Consider the following 20387-nt stretch of genomic DNA (forward strand, 5'->3'; position numbering starts at 1 on the left):
AGACCTATCAAATTATTGATTAATGGGTGCAATAAAATGATATTCAAGAAAATTAAGAAGGTTAAAAATTACACATGGAACTCTGGATTAACACTCTTTCATAATAATGGGAGAGAGAATTAAACACTCAGAACTTCTGAGAAACTACAATCCTACTTTCATAAATCCAGAATCATGAACATATACATATACATACACATATATACACACACATATATATAGTATCTAACAGTGTTTACTCAAAATTTTACTTTAAAGAAACTAAGACAAGTTATTTTAAAACTGCTCTAATTTGGATTCAAAACCTTTATTTTCTATATACTTAAATTTTAAATAAAAATATATACACATGGACATATTAATTTAACTTATAATACAAACAAAACAATTTTTTCAGACAAAAATACTACTTCTATTCCAGGTAATTTATATTAACTGAGATAAATTTACTTAAAATGGTATATGTACTAACTGAATAATTTAATAAAATACTTTTAAAAGATTAATAAAATTGAGCCATCTCTCCAGCCCTTTTCTTTCTTTCCATGTATACATTTTATCTCTGTTGCATAAGTTACTCATACCTACTCACACTTATTCCGTATCCTGCTTGAGGTCTATACTATCTATTGAAAACTGATACCAGTAATGTGTGTTCTTTCTTGTTTCAGTATTCTTGCTTGAGGAATTATCAATTTTATCAGTCTTTTCCATAAAGAAATACTTTTTTGGCATTAGTGTGTGTGTGGATACACAATAGCTTCTGTGGACAGAAACTGAGTCAACTCAGGTTTCTAGGATTGCTTGGCAAGCATCTATCTATACACTGGCCACTTGTGGGCCATTAAAAACTCTTCACCTGCTTGATCTTCAGCTAGTGACAATTATTCTCTTATTATTCTCTGTGATTCTGCACATTCATGTGCGGCTTTCAGTACATGAGCAAACAGTCGTAGAACACAGATAGTCCTTGGCCCAGAGAAGGCCACCTACAAGGGTTTCTGTTAGATAACTTTATTAATGTATCTCTCGAATACAAACAGGGTCTCTTATTTAACAGGTAAATAATTTAATACCAAATCACGTAAACTTTACGGTATTTCAGTCCTGTACCTTATTATAGCAGATATTTAAGAACAGAAGCTAGTTTGTCATATACATAGGTAGTTGATTTTTTTATACATATTTTATGAAATCTATGCTGTTCCCCTCCTCTTCCTTTTGTATTATCAGGGATCACAGCCAGAGTCTTGTGGATACTAAGTATCCCTGAGTAGTACTAAGTCTCTTTGTCTGAGAACATTATTCCACTCAGCCTCCCACCCAAGCCTTCAGAATGAGGTGAGTATAATAATCCAACACTGCACTATGAAACCATAAGGCATTGAGAACCCCTTCGCAACCCACTGACTTTCTAGCCACAGGACAACTTTGGGATCCCTACTGTTCTTCAAGGTTACTGTTATTGTTTGATATGTTCTCTTCTTTCCTCAGTCTTCATTTCTCTTGCTGGGATATATTTCTAGAATAATTTCTTTAGAAGAGGATTTGAAAGGATTTGAGTAAACTACAATAGAATTATTTTTGTTTTCATATTTGGGAGTAATATTTGATCATGTTTAGAATCCTAGCTTCAAAATCACCTTGTTTAAAATTTGAAATATTGTTTCACTGTCTTTTATAACCAGCAGTCCTACTTTATCAGGTTTACTGAAAAGGCAACACAACAACAACAACAACAACAACAACAATCAACTGTCCTTTTAGTCTTCTTTATAAGCCTCTCAAGGGCAGACTTTTTCTCTGAAATTTTAAGTCTTACTTGTTTTAGGCATAAAATGTCAGTAAATTGAGTTTCCATATGAGTCTTAGTTCACCCAACTTGTTGAAATCGTGTGTTCTCTATGGCTGAGAACAGGCTTCATAAGTCAACTTTTTATTGCAGGTTGAACTTAGTTCTTTCAAACTTTTTCTTCCATTCTCTGAGGTATTTCTACCACTAAAAATTAGCATACTGTGACAGGAACTTCTGGACTAGAGCACCACTCTTAATTTTATCTCCTCTTTCCATTCATGTTGTTTGATTCTTTATACTATAGGTTATTATCTTGGGTCATATGCTTCAACACTTACTCTGCTTAATGTTATTTAAAAAAAAAAAGAGCAATCATGTACTTTGTAGTCTCCAAGAAAACTTCTATTTTTGGAGAACCCACTTAATTATTATTTTCGCCTCATAGTGAAGTCCTCATGAAGTCCCTGTTGTACTTGTTGACCTACTGTCACTAGAATTCAGTGTGCCTCTTCTTTTTCACTCATAATACAATGTTTTGTTCATCTTTGTTTCTTTTATGTCTGTGCTCTACTGCTTTAACCTCATTTGGTGCTACTCATATTTGACAATAAAGAATGGAATTTTGTATTATATTGACTTTTGTGTAGGATTCTGAGTAGTAATGCTGTAAAATATTTCAGGGTTTTAGAAAAGCAGGCATTGTGAATTAACAGATTTTACTTTAAAACGAGAAATTTGGGATCGCATATAAAGATTAAAACAAGAATTTGATTTTAATTTTGAGCCTCATAACCACCCTAGCACCCTAACTAAGCCTACTGCTCATGGATTGGTGCAGTCAGAATCAGCCATATTTACATAGCACCTTGGCATTAACACTGAAACAAGGTTTGTTGGTTTTTTTCTATTACGATTTCTTTTATTATTTTTCATCCATCCAACTCTCCAACTGTGGTGGTTTAAATAGAAATGGCCTCCACGACTCATATGTTTGAATGCTTGGTCCACAGGAGTCACACTTTGAGGAGGTGTGGCCTTGTGGAGTCGGTGTAGCTTTGTTGGAGGAAGTGTGCTATGTTGGGGTAGGCTTTGAGGTCTCCTACGTTCAAGCTATGCCCAGTGTGGCACACAAGTCTCTTTTTGTCTACTGCCTGCAGATCAAGATGTAGAACTCTCAGCTCCTCCAGCACCATGTCTGCCTACATGTTTCTCATCGTGACGATAATGGACTGAATCTCTGAACTGTAAGCCAGCTCCAATTAAATGTTTTCCTTCATATGAGTTGCCTTGGTCATGGTGTCTCTTCACAGCCATAAAATCCAAAAGACACCAACTTTTGTTAAAAATCCATCATCTACAGTGATTATCCTATTGTCATATTTCTAGTCTTCTGATATTCCTAAACGATCAGTATATAAGAAGCCATCTATTGCATTCGCTATAAAACTGGATATAAGCATTTAAAGGAAGAAAAACAAGAAGTCTAAGTTTTGTCACAACAGAACTAAGAACTTTGATTACATACATACATTACATATAAAATCAGCAGAAAAACTAAAAATACTAACTAAAACCAGATCATTTAAAATTGCCTAAGTGAAACTAACTAGTTAGAGAATTATTAAGTCCTCTTTTACCAACAACTAAAGAGAGAAAAGTTGGGGGATAGAGAGGCAAGAGAGAAGAGAGGAGAAAGGATCCTGAGCGGAAGTCAGGTTAAGCACACACCTCCCGAATGGTAGGAAGTACTGGTGACTTCAGTGGTCATGATCTCTGGGCCTTTATTTACAGAAGATGGAGCGGGAACATCTCGTCCATACCATATATTGCCGTACAATGTTTGAAAGACGGTTGTTAAATCTTCTTGACTGAGAATGAACTGTTAAAAACAAAGTAAGACTTTACAAAAAGAAAATACACAAAAGAGAAGATTTGCTTTAAAAATCGTTTTATGTGTATGGGTGTTTTTTCTGTACAACACATTCATGTCTGCTTCTTACAGAAGGCAGAAGAGAAGGGCATTGGGTCCCCTAGAACTAGAGTTAAAATAATTTATAATCTGCGTGTGAGTACTGGGAATTTCTAGGTCCTCTGGAAGAGCAGCCAGTTCTCTTAACACTGAGACATTTCTTCTGACGCCAAGATTTGCTCTTTTAACAGTCCCACTTTCTAAACTCACAGAAGAGAAATGTATACTGGTTTTCCATAAATTCTTAAGGCTCTATATATTTTTACTGACTGAATATCCAGTCTTTTGCAGAAAAGTGGTAATTAGTAATTTATAAAATATAGATTTTTGTCAATTCCAATAAACTATTTTTATTGATGTCCTATATAATTCAGTCATTTTTAAAATTTTAAAGTGAGCTTTCACCTTTATGTAGCCATGTAACCACTTTAGATTTTGATTTTAATTAGGTGGCGCATTATTGTAAAAATACAGGATAAACAAATGTCTGTATAACGAAAAATAAATTTTACAATATGATTTATATTGTTTTGTTTTTCACAAAAGAATGCAACCTTGATTTTATAAGAAACTGTAGCTAGAGTAAGACACTTTCCCTCTACAAATAATTAAGAACTAATTCAACAAATAACTTCAAATTCTTTGTTTTGAACCTAGCCTTATGCCAACAGCAAAGACCTACCTGAAGTGGCATGACAGATAACTGGGTGTCATGTTGTCTTTGTCATATTAAGTAGTTAAATGCTTTTTCAAACATTAATCAAAATGTTTCTATAAAGGTTACTTTTCGTAAAGGTTAAGTTAATGTTTAATTCAAAAAAGAATGAGTAAACTCCATTACTTTCCACAATGTAAGAGGGCCTCATCTAATCACCTGACGTGTTTTGGTCACTGTTCTCTTGCTGCATGAGATACCATGACCAAGGCAACTTTTATAAAAGAAAACAATGTGATTGGAGGCTTATGTACAGTTTCACAAAGTTTAGTCCATTACCATCATGGCAGGGGGCATGGAGGCCATCACAGTGCTGGAGCAGAGCTAAGAACTATATCCTGCCTAGCAAGCCAGGAGGGAGACTGTGCCTGGCAGGGCTTCTAATCCCATCAGCTCTACTTATTTGTGACTAAGCATTCAGATACATGAGTGTATGGGGCCATTCTTACACAAACTATCATGTGAAGGCATTTACTTAGAAAAAACAGCAAGGCCTGACCTTCCCCAAGCAAGAATTCTGCTAACAGACTGCCTTTTGACTTGGAAATACCTTTCTCTTGTTTAAATATCCTACAGATTAATCCTGCCAATTTTGAACTTCATCAAACACTACTCATGACTCACATACTTTTGTGTTGCTTATGTTTCTCTGGAGATCTGCAATTCATATGAAAGCATAATGTAAAAAGAACTTGCAAGCTTCATTCTTTTGTGTATATGTTTGGGATGGGGATAAATGTGCATACATATGCATATACCTTTTTTGCTTCTTTGTTTTGTTTTTGAGAGACTCTCTCGTGGAAGAGGATCTATCTACCTGTATACCGTCTTAAGAGCTAAGATTATAAACCGTTTGTTTTTTTTTTTTTTACATGGATTCTAGGGATCCGAATTCATCTTAATTTTATGAATTTAATTAAGACAACTTTCTTAACTACTTTATAGTCACATCTACAGTTGTCTAACTTTTTTCTACTATAACACTTAATTGGTGATTACTATGAAACAAGAATTGCACCTAGTAAAATCACAAATTACATCTCTTAATAAGTACAGTCTATTAAATGTCCATCAGATACTGATTTTAGTCATCATTCTATATTCTTGTTAAGCAGCAGAGAGAGATGTTGGAGGGGCTGTAAGGATCCCAGGACCACAGACCTTACACGTAAGAGTAAGCTCTAAGAATAATCCTAAAAACATGCTATAAGCTAAAAACACTCATGAAGTGAAGTAATTGGTGTGCATGCATGAGATTAATAGGTTCAATCCTATTCTGTCATTGACACTCAAGATTTAAGAGGGAGTGATCTAAATATATCTGTTCTTGAATGTACTCAACAGTGGATAACCAATCAGGAATCAGGAAAGAAGGAAGACTCATCTTCCTCACAAGTGTCTTTCAGTGGACAACAGACAGCCAGTTATTTACAGGCAAGTGGCAGCATCACCTCAACATCCTACAAAGGACTTTTCCTGGGAGACTGTAAAGGAAGTAATTCTACTTTACACAAATCTGCTTATTTATCTTTGGTAGGTGACAGACATTCGATCTAGAGTCTGCACAACATAGAGACTTTTAATATTTACCTTAAATAATTCACTCTCTTCAACCACTTAACTGAAAGCACCTACACACTAAGAGCAAAGACTTCTAGTTAGCTTGTATTAGAATCTCAATATAATTCTGACTTAAAAGTCTAAAATTTCTAAAATGTTTTTTCTGAATAAAAACTTTTATATAAACAGAGAGTGAAGTTGTAGTTTGAGGGGCAGAAACAGTCCAGAGTGTGTGCTGCTAATACATTAGCAAAACATGCAAAAATTTTGATTTCTATCTGTTCAATAGGGAAAAATATGAATTTATAGCTATTCTATTAGTGAAGCAATATCAACCAATTACTAAATAAAGTGATACATAATGTAATCTATCTCTTTGTTTCAGAACTCTCTCTCTCTCTCTCTCTCACACACACACACACACACACACACACACACACACACACACACACACACACGGGCTTTGCTAAGTTATTTCATACTTTTCAATGGTGTCAAATATCACTAATGACTCAATTAATTTTGTAAGCCTAGACCGTTCCATAAATTCTTTACTAACATATCAAATAAATTTCCTTCATGCTAACTAATTTCAAATTATAACTTTTAATTGTATATTGTTTTGAATATGTGTGTGGTACTTATGTGTATGTAAGGACACATGCACATTTACATAATGGAGGCCCAAAGTTGATGTTCGGTGTCATCTCAATTGCTCCCTTCTTTATTGACTGAGATTAGGGTCTCTGTCATTAGAAGCCAGTTTGCCCCCAAGCGTCCAGTCTCTACACACTCAGTGCTGAGATCACTGGTGGCCCCGGTACTTGCTCAGCTTCATTTTCCCTTAGGGAATAGAACTTCACACGTTTATTTATATCACTAGTGCTTCAGTCACTGAGTTCTTTCCCCAGACCTTGCTTACTTTCTTCTTCTTTACTTCCCTGCTATAAACTACATATTTTAGACCACCTTCACAATCAACCTAGTTCAGAGTGGTAAATCTCATGAAGACAAAGACATCATAGCACAGCATTTCTGTCAATGTATCTTTACTATCTAGCATAAAGGTTAGCACAGAGCAGGCACTCAAATCAGACAAAGAACAGTGAACACTAAATGAATTCTAGCTTATAAGCTACTATTTTAATTCTAACCAACTGGATTATTCTTAAATCTAGTAAAGAAATTTATATTGCTAAGATAATACTATCCAAACCTAACAGAAATCAAGAGCAGTGAAAATATTACCTCCATGGGTTTTAGCTGAGCTTTTATATTAAAACAAGGAACTTCCTTGTACCATTCCCAAGATAAGTTTCGTTCAACAATCACTTCCAGGTTCAAAGGTAGTAGTAGGTCCAGCACTTCCTGGTATGTATTATTCATAAACTGAGACCTATTGGAAAATATAAGTTGTTTTATATACATTCAGGCAGAAAAACATAGGAGTGTGATTAATTTTAGAGTATTGCTCTTTATTAAATAGAAGACACAGGCAACATTTGTGTATAGAAAAATACAATTTCATATCAATATGAGATGTGTCATCTCACTAGAAACCTAAGTGACTTTCTCTAAACTGTTAGGCATCATAGCGAGGTAAGACTTAAAAATAGGATTTTACAAACAGGGCAAGGTCAAAACCACTAAGTTGTGTAGAATTACCTCAATAAAATCAGTAAACAAAATCAAAAGATCTCATTAAAAAGCATTTTATCTACACATAGCATCACACCACACTACTCTATATAAGAAACAAAGTTGCAGCACATGATATTTCTCTATCTATGGATCAGAACAGTGGAATATGTACAACTTCATACAAAGATGTACCACATGTCATTCCAGATGGTATGGTGAACCTGAAAAGGAGTAGGTCGCCCAATTCCATTAAGGACATTTTAAGTCCACAGAAGCTTCCTTAGGACTGTTTAGTGACAATAATGGTTATTCAACAATAATATCCCTTATATCTTAACTATCTTCAAATCTTTTTTGAAAGGTCAAGATTTTATTGTCTTCATAGCAAAATCGGCTTAGAAATGGATCACTTGGCCCTTTCTCTTCTTGTCACCTCTCAGTTCAAAATGCTTGCATTTCTCAATAGCCGAAACTAGGTTAAGACATGACTTCAACTCACCCTTGATAATATGCTTGTAATTAGGGATCTATCAGAATATCTGGTATGAAGCCATTAGAATAAAGCTATATTTCAATAAGTATAAATAGTTGAAATCTCAATCTAATGGTAGTAAGGAAAGACATCTAAAACCCTACAGGGAAATATACATAGAGACATGAAACTTTGATGTTTATGTATTACACATGGCTATACAATATTATGTGTTTTTGTTTTTCATGAAAATAAAAACTCCATAAATATCTGTGGATAAATTTCTTCTCTGTAGAGAAATATGTGATTGCTGCATAATAAGATTACTTCCTTTGGAAGAAATTTTACTAGTTACTATTCAATAACTTCTATAAACCTTCACACATATCTGGAACTTTTTCATTATATTTGATAAATATTAATAGCATAATTTGACTTTTAAAAACTTATTAATGTGTTGTGTAAGCACACATTATGTGTGCATTATGTGCATGAGTGTAATCATGCATTTTTCTTTATAGCCTCAGAAAGTTTTATGAAAGAAAGGCCATGTGTAGCTTATTCTTACATTATTCTAGTAGTACTTAGCTCATGGCATATGGCTGGCATATTCCATGTAATCAGTAAATGTTTACAATGAGATTAAATAGGTACTCATAAATACAAAGTGTTTTGCTCTTATGTTTAATAAAACAAAAACTAAATTGAATTTTTGAATATGGGTTTTCAGGAAAAATTGGTTCTGATCTGTAACTGATTCCATTTCTAAGAATTTATTATACAGAAATGATTTATCTTCTAATACTGGGCAAAATACCACATAAGTACAAACAGAAAAAGATATCACTCCTGATATTATTGTTACTTATAATAGCAAAAGAAATTGATTTAACTTACATATCTTAACAAAGACAAATGCATTTCTAAAACACTAAACAAAATATTTTTAAATTATATGCTGAAAACACTCTAGAAAAATAGTTATAACCACTGTGAGTTCATGTGTACAACAGTCCAGCATCCCTGTCCCCTCTACCAAGAATATAATTCTGAGTCCATTAAGTTAAATATTCAGATATCTAATTTGAATCAGTTATAAGTGACTAAACAAAATCTCTACATAAAAATAAAAACTTTAAATATGAACTTGAAAAAGCACTGAGAAATATTACGAAAAAATTTAAAACACAAAACTTAAAATATAATTATACTGTTAAATATATATGCAAACAAAACAAAACAAATAAGTTAACTGTTAACTCAGGATAGTTAAAAGAGATAGCAATAGTTTTATAGCCATAAAAACTAAAGTTAATTATTTTGAAGATACAACAAACAACTACTATAATTTAAGTACCTACAAATACTGATATTTAAGCCATGAATCTATTTTGAATGCAGGTCACTTAACATATATCTATCATTTCTTTAAACTAAATAAGACAGTTTTTTCAGTTTAGATTCTCCAGGCTTATAAAATAGCTTTAGTTTGGAGTTAGAGTTATTATTGTATACTATGAGCTGTTATTAATATGGGTTTTCATGGATGTGATGGTGTCTTCTTGAAATATTAGCACTTGAAAGTCTAAGGTAGGAGGATTGCCATGCATTCTGACCTACTATATCACATGCTATCTCAAACAACTAAGCATTGAACAAAAATAAAATAAAAATATCTCACTCTAGGTTTCCTGTAATTTATGGAACTTCTAGAGTTATGTAAACAAATTAGTATAGGTTATTCACTAAATGCATCATTCACTTAATATATCAAATGAAATATGGAGTTCTATAATTTTCAGTGATTTTTTATCATAACTTTAAGAAAAACAACACCCAATTTCGCTACCTTCTACTTATGATACAATCCATCAAAACTTGTCTGAACTCCTCTTTTAAGACAATCTGAATCTTCAATTTAAAAATATTTCTATTTTCTTTTATAATATCACTAAATTCTTGTCTTTTAGTTCTTCTATTTTATTACCCATCAATATAACACTGAATAGCTAAAATCCAGTTCCCATAACTTCAGTAATATTTGCTTATCGACAATTTGGTTTTTCATCAAATCAAAGCTACTGAATTACCAATATGAAGTACTAGAAGAAAAAACTTCAAATTCTATAAATTCATCTTTAGCAGTCCTCAATGCATTCTCCCACATGCCTTCCTCTCTCTTCTATCGTAGGCTATTTTGTTAAAATTTTAAATTATGGATTTTTTTAACTTGGGTTCTGTCTCTGCCTTTTGGTTAGTATGGCTAAGGGTTTATCTTGTTGATTTTCTCAAAGAACCAGCTTCTGGTTTTTTTTTTTTGTTTGTTTTTTTGTTTTGTTTTTTTGATTCTTTGTATAGTTTTCTTTGTTTCTAATTAGTTAATTTCAGCCCTGAGTTCTAATTCTTTCCTGCAGTTTACACCTTTGGGGTGTATTTGCTTCTTTTGTTCTGTGCTGTCAAGCTGCTAGTGTCTCTCCAATTTCTTTATGTAGGCACTCAGGGCCATGCGTTTTCCTTTTAGCACTGCTTTCATCGTGTGCCTTCATTTTCATTAAATTCTTAAAAGTCTTTCTTTTTCTTAAAAGTATTTCTTTATTTCTTCCCTGACCAAGTTATCACTGAGTAGAGAGTTGTTCAGCTTCCATGTACATATGGGCTTTCTGTTAATATTAACCTGAGTAAGGTAACCCAGACACAAAAGAACACCCATGGTATGTATGCACTGATAAGTGGATTTTAGCCCAAAAGCTCAGAATACCCATGATACAACCTACAAACCGCATGGAGCTTAAGAAGAAAGACCAAAATACAGATGCTTCATTCCATAAAGGGAAAACACAATAATCACAGGAGGTAGAGGAAGGAGTCTGGGAGGAACAGAGAAGGGGAGGGAAAGGAGGTAAGCAGCATCAGGTGTTAGAAGGGATAGGAGAGAAATACACAGGATCAGGAAATTGAATAGAAACATGGAGCAGTGGGGGATGGGAACTGGGGGTAGCAACTAGAAAGTCCCAGACCCCGGGAAAGCAAGAGGCTCCCAGGACCCAGTGGTAATGGTTTAGCCAAAACACCCAACAAAGGGGAGAGAGAACCTGTAGAGACCACCTCCAGTAAATAGGTACAGCTCCCAGGTGAGGGATGGGGCAACTCACCCATCTCCTAAGTTTTAACCCAGAAAAGTTCCTGTCCAAAGGAAAGAGAGGGGCATAAAATGGAACATGAAGGACAGGCCATCCAGAGACCAACCTACCTAGAGATCCATCTCATCTGCAGACACCAAAAGAGACACTACTGCTGATGCCACAAAGTGCTTGCTGACAGGAGCCTGATATGGCTGTTCCCTGAGAGGTTCTGCCAGAGCCTGAACAATACAGATGCAGATACAACCAACCATCAGATGAGCTCAGGGACCCTGTGGAAGAGCTAGGGGAAGGACTGAAGGAGCTAACGGAATTACAACCCCATTAGAAGGACAATACCAACTAACTGGACCACCTAAAGCTCTGAGGGACTAAACCACTAACTAAACAGTATACATAGAGGGAGTCATGGCTCCAGATACATATGTAGCAGAGGATGGTCCTATCTGATTTCAATGGGAGAGGAAGAAGGCTTGATGCCCCAATGTAGGGGGATGCTAGAGCAGTGTGGCAGGAATGGGTGAGTTGGTGGAGGAGCACCATCATAAGAGGCAAAGGGGAGGGGTGAGAGAAGAGGATGGGATGTGGAGGGGTAACCAGAAAGTACAAGAAGTATGAGATCATTTGAAATGTAAATGAATAATATGACTAATTAAAAATTTTAGGAGAGCTGAACACCCAGAAGTGAGGACCATCCTGAGACCTCAGGACAGATTGCCACTTCTACCTGCATTAGCCCACATCCCTGGTCAAGAGGAAACTGCATAGTGCCTCTGGACAGAGGAATATAGGAACAGTCAGCTGCAGGTACCTGTGGTTCTGGTCTGCACTTAGAACTGAAGTGAACCCATCAAACAGCTCTCTGCACCCAAATTCCATGGGGGAGAGAGCTGGACCCTCAGAAGTGCAGACACTCCTAAGGAGTCAGAGGAGACTACCCTCTGCCCATAGTCCCCACCAAGGAGGTGATCACCTAGTGCCAGCTGTGCCTCCTGGGCATAGGGACCTAGGAGCAATCAGGGGCATGACCCTTCTGATTCCTGCCCACACCTAGAGCTGAAAGACAGTCTCAGGAGTGCAAACACACCTGAGAGCAGAGCACTTGTTCCAAGAAACGGCTGAATAAAACAGGAAAACATTTCGACAGGAGTCCGGACACAGAGACCTATATGGTGTCTGAGTGTGTGTGTGGGGGGGGGGGGGGGGTCAAACCACTGTCAGAAACATCGAGACAAACAAACACCAGGAACAACCCAGTCACTAGAGGCCAAGTGCAAGACCCTAAGCAAGAGAAAACAAGAAGACTTGGCATCATCAGAGCCCAGTTCTCGCACCAAACAAAACACTAGATATCCAAACACACCGGAAAAGCAGGATTTAGATTTAAAATCACATTTTTTATGATGATGATGGAGGACTTTAAGAAGTTCCTTAAAGAACTCCCTTAAAGAACTCCTTAAAGAAATGCAGGACAATGCAAGTAAACAAGTAGAAGCCTGTAAAGAGGAAATTCAAAAATCCCTCAAAGAATTACAGAAAAATACAAACAAACAGGCAAAGGAATTGAACAAAACTGTCCAGGATTTAAAAATGGAAATAGAAACAATAAAGAAAGCACAAAGGGAGACAACACTGGAGATAGAAAACCTAAGGAAGAGATCAGGAGTCATAGATGCAAGCACCACAAACTGAAGACATGAGATAGAAAAGAGAATCTCAGGAGCAGAAGATAACATAGAAAACATCCACACAACTGTCAAAGATAATGTAAAACAGAAAAAGCTCCTAGCCCAACTTAGACTCTTAACATAAAGGGCGAGTAAATACATTATACAAAATTATAGAAGAAAACTTCCTTAACCTAAAGAAAGAGATGCCCAAAAACATACAAAAAGCCTAAAGAACTCCAAATAGATTGGACCAGAAGAGAAATTCATCCTGTCACATAATATGTCAACATGTAGAAGAATGCAGATCGATCCATGCTTATCACCCTGTACAAAGCTTAAGTCCAAGTGGATCAAGGACCTCCACATCAAACCAGATACACTCAAACTAATAGAAGAAAAACTAGGGAAGCATCTGGAACACATGGGCACTGGAAAAAATTTCCTGAACAAAACACCAATGGCTTACGCTCTAAGATCAAGAATCGACAAATGGGATCTCATAAAACTGCAAAGCTTCTGTAAGGCAAAGGACACTGTGGTTAGGACAAAACGGCAACAAACAGATTGGGAAAAGATCTTTACCAATCCTACAACAGATAGAGGCCTTATATCCAAAATATACAAAGAACTCAAGAAGTTAGACCGCAGGGAAACAAATAACCCTATTAAAAAATGGGGTTCAGAGCTAAACAAAGAATTCACAGCTGAGGAATGCCGAATGGCTGAGAAACACCTAAAGAAATGTTCAACATCTTTAGTCATAAGGGAAATGCAAATCAAAACAACCCTGAGATTTCACCTCACACCAGTGAGAATGGCTAAGATCAAAAACTCAGGTGACAGCAGATGCTGGCGAGGATGTGGAGAAAGAGGAACACTCCTCCATTGTTGGTGGGATTGCATACTGGTACAACCATTCTGGAAATCAGTCTGGAGGATCCTCAGAAAATTGGACATTGAACTGCCTGAGGATCCAGCTATACCTCTCTTGGGCATATACCCAAAAGATGCCCCAACATATAAAAAAGACACGTGCTCCACTATGTTCATCGCAGCCTTATTTATAATGGCCAGAAGCTGGAAAGAACCCAGATGCCATTCAACAGAGGAATGGATACAGAAAATGTGGTACATCTACACAATGGAATATTACTCAGCTATCAAAAAAAATGACTTTATGAAATTCGTAGGCAAATGGCTGGAACTGGAAAATATCATCCTGAGTGAGCTAACCCAATCACAGAAAGACATACATGGTGTGCACTCATTGATAAGTGGCTATTAGCACAAATGCTTGAATTACCCTAGATCCCTAGAACAAACGAAACTCAAGACCGATGATCAAAATGTGAATGCTTCACTCCTTCTTTAAAAGGGGAACAAGAATACCCTTGGCAGGGAAAGGACAGGCAAAGATTAAAACAGACACAGAAGGAACACCCATTCAGAGCCTGCCCCACATGTGGACCATACATATACAGCCACCCAATTAGACAAGATGGATGAAGCAAAGAAGTGCAGACCGACAGGAGCCGGATGTAGATCGCTCCTGAGAGACACAGCCAGAATACAGCAAATACAGAGGCGAATGCCAGCAGCAAACCACTGAACTGAGAATAGGACCCCCGTTGAAGGAACCAGAGAAAGAACTGGAAGAGCTTGAAGGGGCTCGAGACCCCATATGTACAACAATGCCAACCAACCAGAGCTTCCAGGGACTATGCCACTACCTAAAGACTATACATGGACTGACCCTGGACTCTGACCTCATAGGTAGCAATGAATACCCTAGTAAGAGCACCAGTGGAAGGGGAAGCCCTGGGTCCTGCTAAGACTGAACCGCCAGTGAACTAGACTGGTGGGGGGAGGGCGGCAATGGCGGGAGGGTTGGGAGGGGAACACCCATAAGGAAGGGGAGGGGGGAGGGGGATGTTTGCCCGGATAACGGGAAAGGGAATAATACTCGAAATGTATATAAGAAATACTCAAGTTAATAAAAAAAAAAAAAATGTAAAAAAAAGTCAGACCCGGTGAGAGAGAGACCCAACCGCCTGGTCAGCACTCCTGAGGCTGCAGAGCGGAAGAGACCACCAACACTGCTCACCCCTGCCCACATCCCTGGCCCAAGAGGAAACTGTATAAGGCCTCTGGGCTCCCGTGGGGGAGGGCCCAGGAGCGGCAGGACCCCTGCCTGAGAAACCACCGGAACCTGAAAGAAACAGACCTGATAAACAGTTCTCTGCACCCAAATCCCGAGGGAGGGAGAGCTAAACCTTCAGAGAGGCAGACAAGCCTGGGAAACCAGAAGAGACTGCTCCCTGCACACACATCTCGGACGCCAGAGGAAAAAGCCAAAGACCATCTGGAACCCTGGTGCACTGAAGCTCCCGGAAGGGGCAGCACAGGTCTTCCTGGTTGCTGCCGCTGCAGAGAGCCCGTGGGCAGCACCCCACGAGCGAACTTGAGCCTCAGGACCACAGGTAAGACCAAATTTTCTGCTGCAAGAAAGCTGCCTGGTGAACTCAAGACACAGGCCCACAGGAACAGCTGAAGACCTGTAGATAGGAAAAACTACACCCCCGAAAGCAGAACACTCTGTCCCCATAACTGACTGAAAGAGAGGAAAACAGGTCTACAGCACTCCTGACACACAGGCTTATAGGACAGTCTAGCCACTGTCAGAAATAGCAGAACAAAGTAACACTAGAGATAATCTGATGGCGAGAGGCAAGCGCAGGAACACAAGCAACAGAAACCAAGACTACATGGCATCATCGGAGCCCAATTCTCCCACCAAGCAAACACGGAATATCCAAACACACCAGAAAAGCAAGATCTAGTTTCAAAATCATATTTGATCATGATGCTGGAGGACTTCAAGAAAGACATGAAGAACTCCCTTAGAGAACAAGTAGAAGCCTACAGAGAGGAATCGCAAAAATGCCTGAAAGAATCGCAAAAATGCCTGAAAGAATTCCAGGAAAACATAAATAAACGAGTAGAAGCCCATAGAGAGGAGACACAAAAATCCCTGAAAGAATTCCAGGAAAACACAATCAAACAGTTGAAGGAATTAAAAATGGAAATAGAAGCAATCAAGAAAGAACACATGGAAACAACCCTGGATATAGAAAACCAAAAGAAGAGACAAGGAGCTGTAGATACAAGCTTCACTAACAGAATACAAGAGATGGAAGAGAGAATCTCAGGAGCAGAAGATTCCATAGAAATCACTGACTCAACTGTCAAAGATAATGTAAAGCGGAAAAAGCTACTGGTCCAAAACATACAGGAAATCCAGGACTCAATGAGAAGATCAAACCTAAGGATAATAGGTATAGAAGAGAGTGAAGACTCCCAGCTCAAAGGACCAGTAAATATCTTCAACAAAATCATAGAAGACAACTTCCCTAACCTAAAAAAAGAGATACCCATAGACATACAAGAAGCCTACAGAACTCCAAATAGATTGGACCAGAAAAGAAACACCTCCCGTCACATAATTGTCAAAACACCAAACGCACAAAATAAAGAAAGAATATTAAAAGCAGTAAGGGGAAAAGGTCAAGTAACATATAAAGGGAGACCTATCCGAATCACACCGGACTTCTCGCCAGAAACTATGAAGGCCAGAAGATCCTGGACTGATGTCATACAGACCCTAAGAGAACACAAATGCCAGCCCAGGTTACTGTATCCAGCAAAACTCTCAATTAACATTGATGGAGAAACCAAGATATTCCATGACAAAACCAAATTTACACAATATCTTTCCACAAATCCAGCACTACAAAGGATAATAAATGGTAAAGCCCAACATAAGGAGGCAAGCTATGGAATGGATACAGAAAATGTGGTACATCTACACAATGGAATACTATTCAGCTATCAAAAACAACGAGTTTATGAAATTCGTAGGCAAATGGTTGGAACTGGAAAATATCATCCTGAGTGAACTAACCCAATCACAGAAAGACATACATGGTATGCACTCATTGATAAGTGGCTATTAGCCCAAATGCTTGAATTACCCTAGATCCCTAGAACAAACGAAACTCAAGACGGATGATCAAAATGTGAATGCTTCACTCCTTCTTTAAATGAGGAAAAAGAATACCCTTGGCAGGGAAGGGAGAGGCAAAGATTAAAACAGAGACTGAAGGAACACCCATTCAGAGCCTGTCCCACATTTGGCCCATACATATACAGCCACCCAATTGGACTAGATGGATGAAGCAAAGAAGTGCAGACCGACAGGAGCCGGATGTAGATCGCTCCTGAGAGACACAGCCAGAATACAGCAAATACAGAGGCGAATGCCAGCAGCAAACCACTGAACTGAGAATAGGTCCCCTATTGAAGGAATCAGAGAAAGAACTGGAAGAGCTTGAAGGGGCTCGAGACCCCAAAAGTACAACAATGCCAAGCAACCAGAGCTTCCAGGGACTAAGCCACTACCTAAAGACTATACATGGACTGACCCTGGACTCTGACCCCATAGGTAGCAATGAATATCCTAGTAAGAGCACCAGTGGAAGGGGAAGCCCTGGGTCCTGCTAAGACTGAACCCCCAGTGAACTAGTCTATGGGGGGAGGGCGGCAATGGTGGGAGGGTTGGGAGGGGAACACCCATAAGGAAGGGGAGGGGGGAGGGGGATGTACGCCCGGAAACCGGGAAAGGGAATAACACTCGAAATGTATATAAGAAATACTCAAGTTAATAAAAAAAAATAGTCAAAACACCTAATACACAAAACAAAGAAAGAATATTAAAAGCAGTAAGGGAAAAAGATTGAGTGACATATAAAGGCAGACCTATAAGAATTACATCAGACTTCTCACCAGAGAGTATGAAAGCCAGAAGTTCCTGGGGAGATGTCATAGAGACTCTAATAGAATACAAATGCCAGCTCAGGCTACTACATCCAGCAAAACTCTCAATTAACATAGATGGAAAAACCAAGATATTCCATGACAAAACCAAATTTACACAATATCTTTCTACAAATACAGCCCTACAAAGGATAATAGATGGAAAACTCCAACACAAGGAGAGAAACTAGACCACACAAAAAGCAAGAAAGTAATCTCCTTGCAATGAAACCAAAAGAAGAGAGACACAAAAACTTAATTCCACCTCTAACAACAAAAATAACAGAAAGCGACAATCACTATTCCTTAGTATCTCTCAACATCAATAGACTCAATTCCCCAAGGAAAAAACATACTAACAGACTGGATATGTAAAGAGGACCCAGCATTTTGCTGCATGCCAGAAACACACCTCAGAGACAAAGACAGACACTACCTCAGAGTAAAAGGCTGGAAAACAACTTTCCAAGCAAATGGTCCAAGGAAACAAGCTGGAGTACCCATTCTAATATCGAATAAAATTGACTTTCAACCAAAAGTTATTAAAAAAGATAAGGAAGGACACTTCATATTCATCAAAGGAAAAATACACCAAGATGAACTCTCAATCCTAAATATCTATGCCCCAAATGCAAGGGCACCTACATTCATAAAAGAATCCTTACTAAAGCTCAAATCACACATTGTACCTCACATAATAATAGTAGGAGATTTCAACACCCCACTCTCATCAATGGACAGATCATGGAAACATAAATTAAACACAGACATAGAGAAAGTAACAGAAGTTATGAACCAAATGGATTTAATAGATATTTACAGAACATTCCATCCTAAAACAAAAGGATATACCTTCATCTCAGCACTTCATGCTAACTTCTTCAAAATTGACCACATAATTGACCACAAAACAGGCGTCAACAGATACAGGAAGATAGAAATAAACCTATGCATTCTGAGATCCCCATGGACTAAGGCTGGTCTTGAATAACAACAATAACGACAGAAAGACCACATATACGGGAAGTTGAACCACATTCTACTCAATGACAAATTTGTCAAGGAAAAAAAATAAATAAAAGACTTCTTAGAATTTAATGGAAATGAAGATACAATATACCCAAACTTATGGGACACAATGAAAGTAGTGCAAAGAGGAAAACCCATAGCTCTGAGTGCCTCCAAAAGAAAACAGGAGAGAGAATAAGTCAGCAGCTTGACAGCACAGGTAAAAGCTCTAGAACAAAAAGAGACAAATACACTGAAGAGGAGACAAGAAGTAATCAAACTCAGGGATGAAATCAACCAAGTAGAAACAGAAAGGACCATAGAAAGAATCAACAAAACCAGAAGTTGGTTCTTTGAGAAAATCAACAAGATAGATAAACCCTTAGCCAGACTAACCAGAGAACACAGAGAGTGTGTCCAAATTAACAAAATCAGAAATGAAAAGGGAGACATAACAACAGAATTAAAAAAATCCTCAGATCCTACTACAAAAGCCTATATTCAACAGCATTGGAAAATCTGGAGGAAATGGACACTTTTCTATACACCTACCAGGTAAATGGTTAAATTTGGAACAGATAAACCATCTAAACAACTCCATAACTCCTATAGAAATAGAAGCAGTATTAAAAGTCTCCCAACCAGAAAGACCCCAGAACCAAGTGGGTTTAGTGTAGAATTCTATGAGACCTTCATAGAAGACTTTATACCAATACTGTTCGAACTATTCCACAAAAGAGAAACAGACTGAGCACTACCAAATTCTTTCTATGAAGCCACCATTACTCTCATACCTAAACCACAGAGACCCAACAAAGAAAGAGAACTTAAGACCAATATCCCTTATGAATATCAACGCAAAAATACTCAATAAAATTCTTGCAAACCAAATCCAAGAACACATAAAAACGATCATCCATCACATTCAAGTAGGCTTATCCCAGGGATGCAGGGATGGTTCAATATACGGAAAACCATCGACGTATCCAGTATATAAACAAACTCAAAGGTAAAAACCACATGATCATTTCATTAGATGCTGAGGAAGCATTTGATGTAATTCAACACCCCTTCATGATAAATGTCCTGGAAAGATCAGGAATTCAAGACCCATACCTAAACATAGTAAAAGCAATGTACAGCAAACCGGTAGCTAACATCAAACTAAATGGAGAGAAATTTGAAGAAATCCTACTAAACTCAGGGACTAGACAAGGCTGCCTACTCTCTCCCTACTTATTCAATATAGTACTCAAAGTCCTAGCCAGAGCACTCAGACAACAAAAGTAAGTCAAAGGGATATGAATTGGAAAGGAAGAAGTCAAAATATCACTATTTGCAGATGATATGACAGTATACTTAAGTGACCCCAAAAGTTCCACCAGAGAACTACTAAAGCTGATAAACAACTTCAGCAAAGTGGCTGGGTATAAAATTAACTCAAATAAATCAGTAGCCTTCCTCTACACAAAAGAGAAACAAGCCGAGAAAGAAATTAGGGAAATGAAACCCTTCACAATAGTCCCAAATAATATAAATTATCTT

The 20387-nt window shown here is 37.6% G+C and overlaps 1 protein-coding gene across 4 annotated transcripts in view; it reads right to left on the reverse strand.

Annotated features, from left to right (window-relative positions):
* The window catches only part of Vps13a (vacuolar protein sorting 13 homolog A), a 226617-nt gene that overhangs the window by 88533 nt on the left and 117697 nt on the right, over positions 1–20387 (reverse strand). For all 4 annotated transcript variants that reach the window (NM_001100975.2, XM_087563778.1, XM_087563769.1 and 1 more), the window contains 2 exons: positions 7288–7435; positions 3524–3674 (listed from right to left, as the gene is read on the reverse strand). In NM_001100975.2, coding sequence (NP_001094445.2) covers positions 3524–3674; positions 7288–7435 — 299 coding nt within the window. The remainder of the gene's footprint in view (positions 1–3523; positions 3675–7287; positions 7436–20387) is intronic.

This window comes from Rattus norvegicus, chromosome 1, assembly GCF_021556685.1.
Source record: "Rattus norvegicus strain SHRSP/BbbUtx chromosome 1, alternate assembly SHRSP_T2T, whole genome shotgun sequence".
In the NCBI taxonomy this organism is placed as follows: Eukaryota; Metazoa; Chordata; class Mammalia; order Rodentia; family Muridae; genus Rattus; species Rattus norvegicus.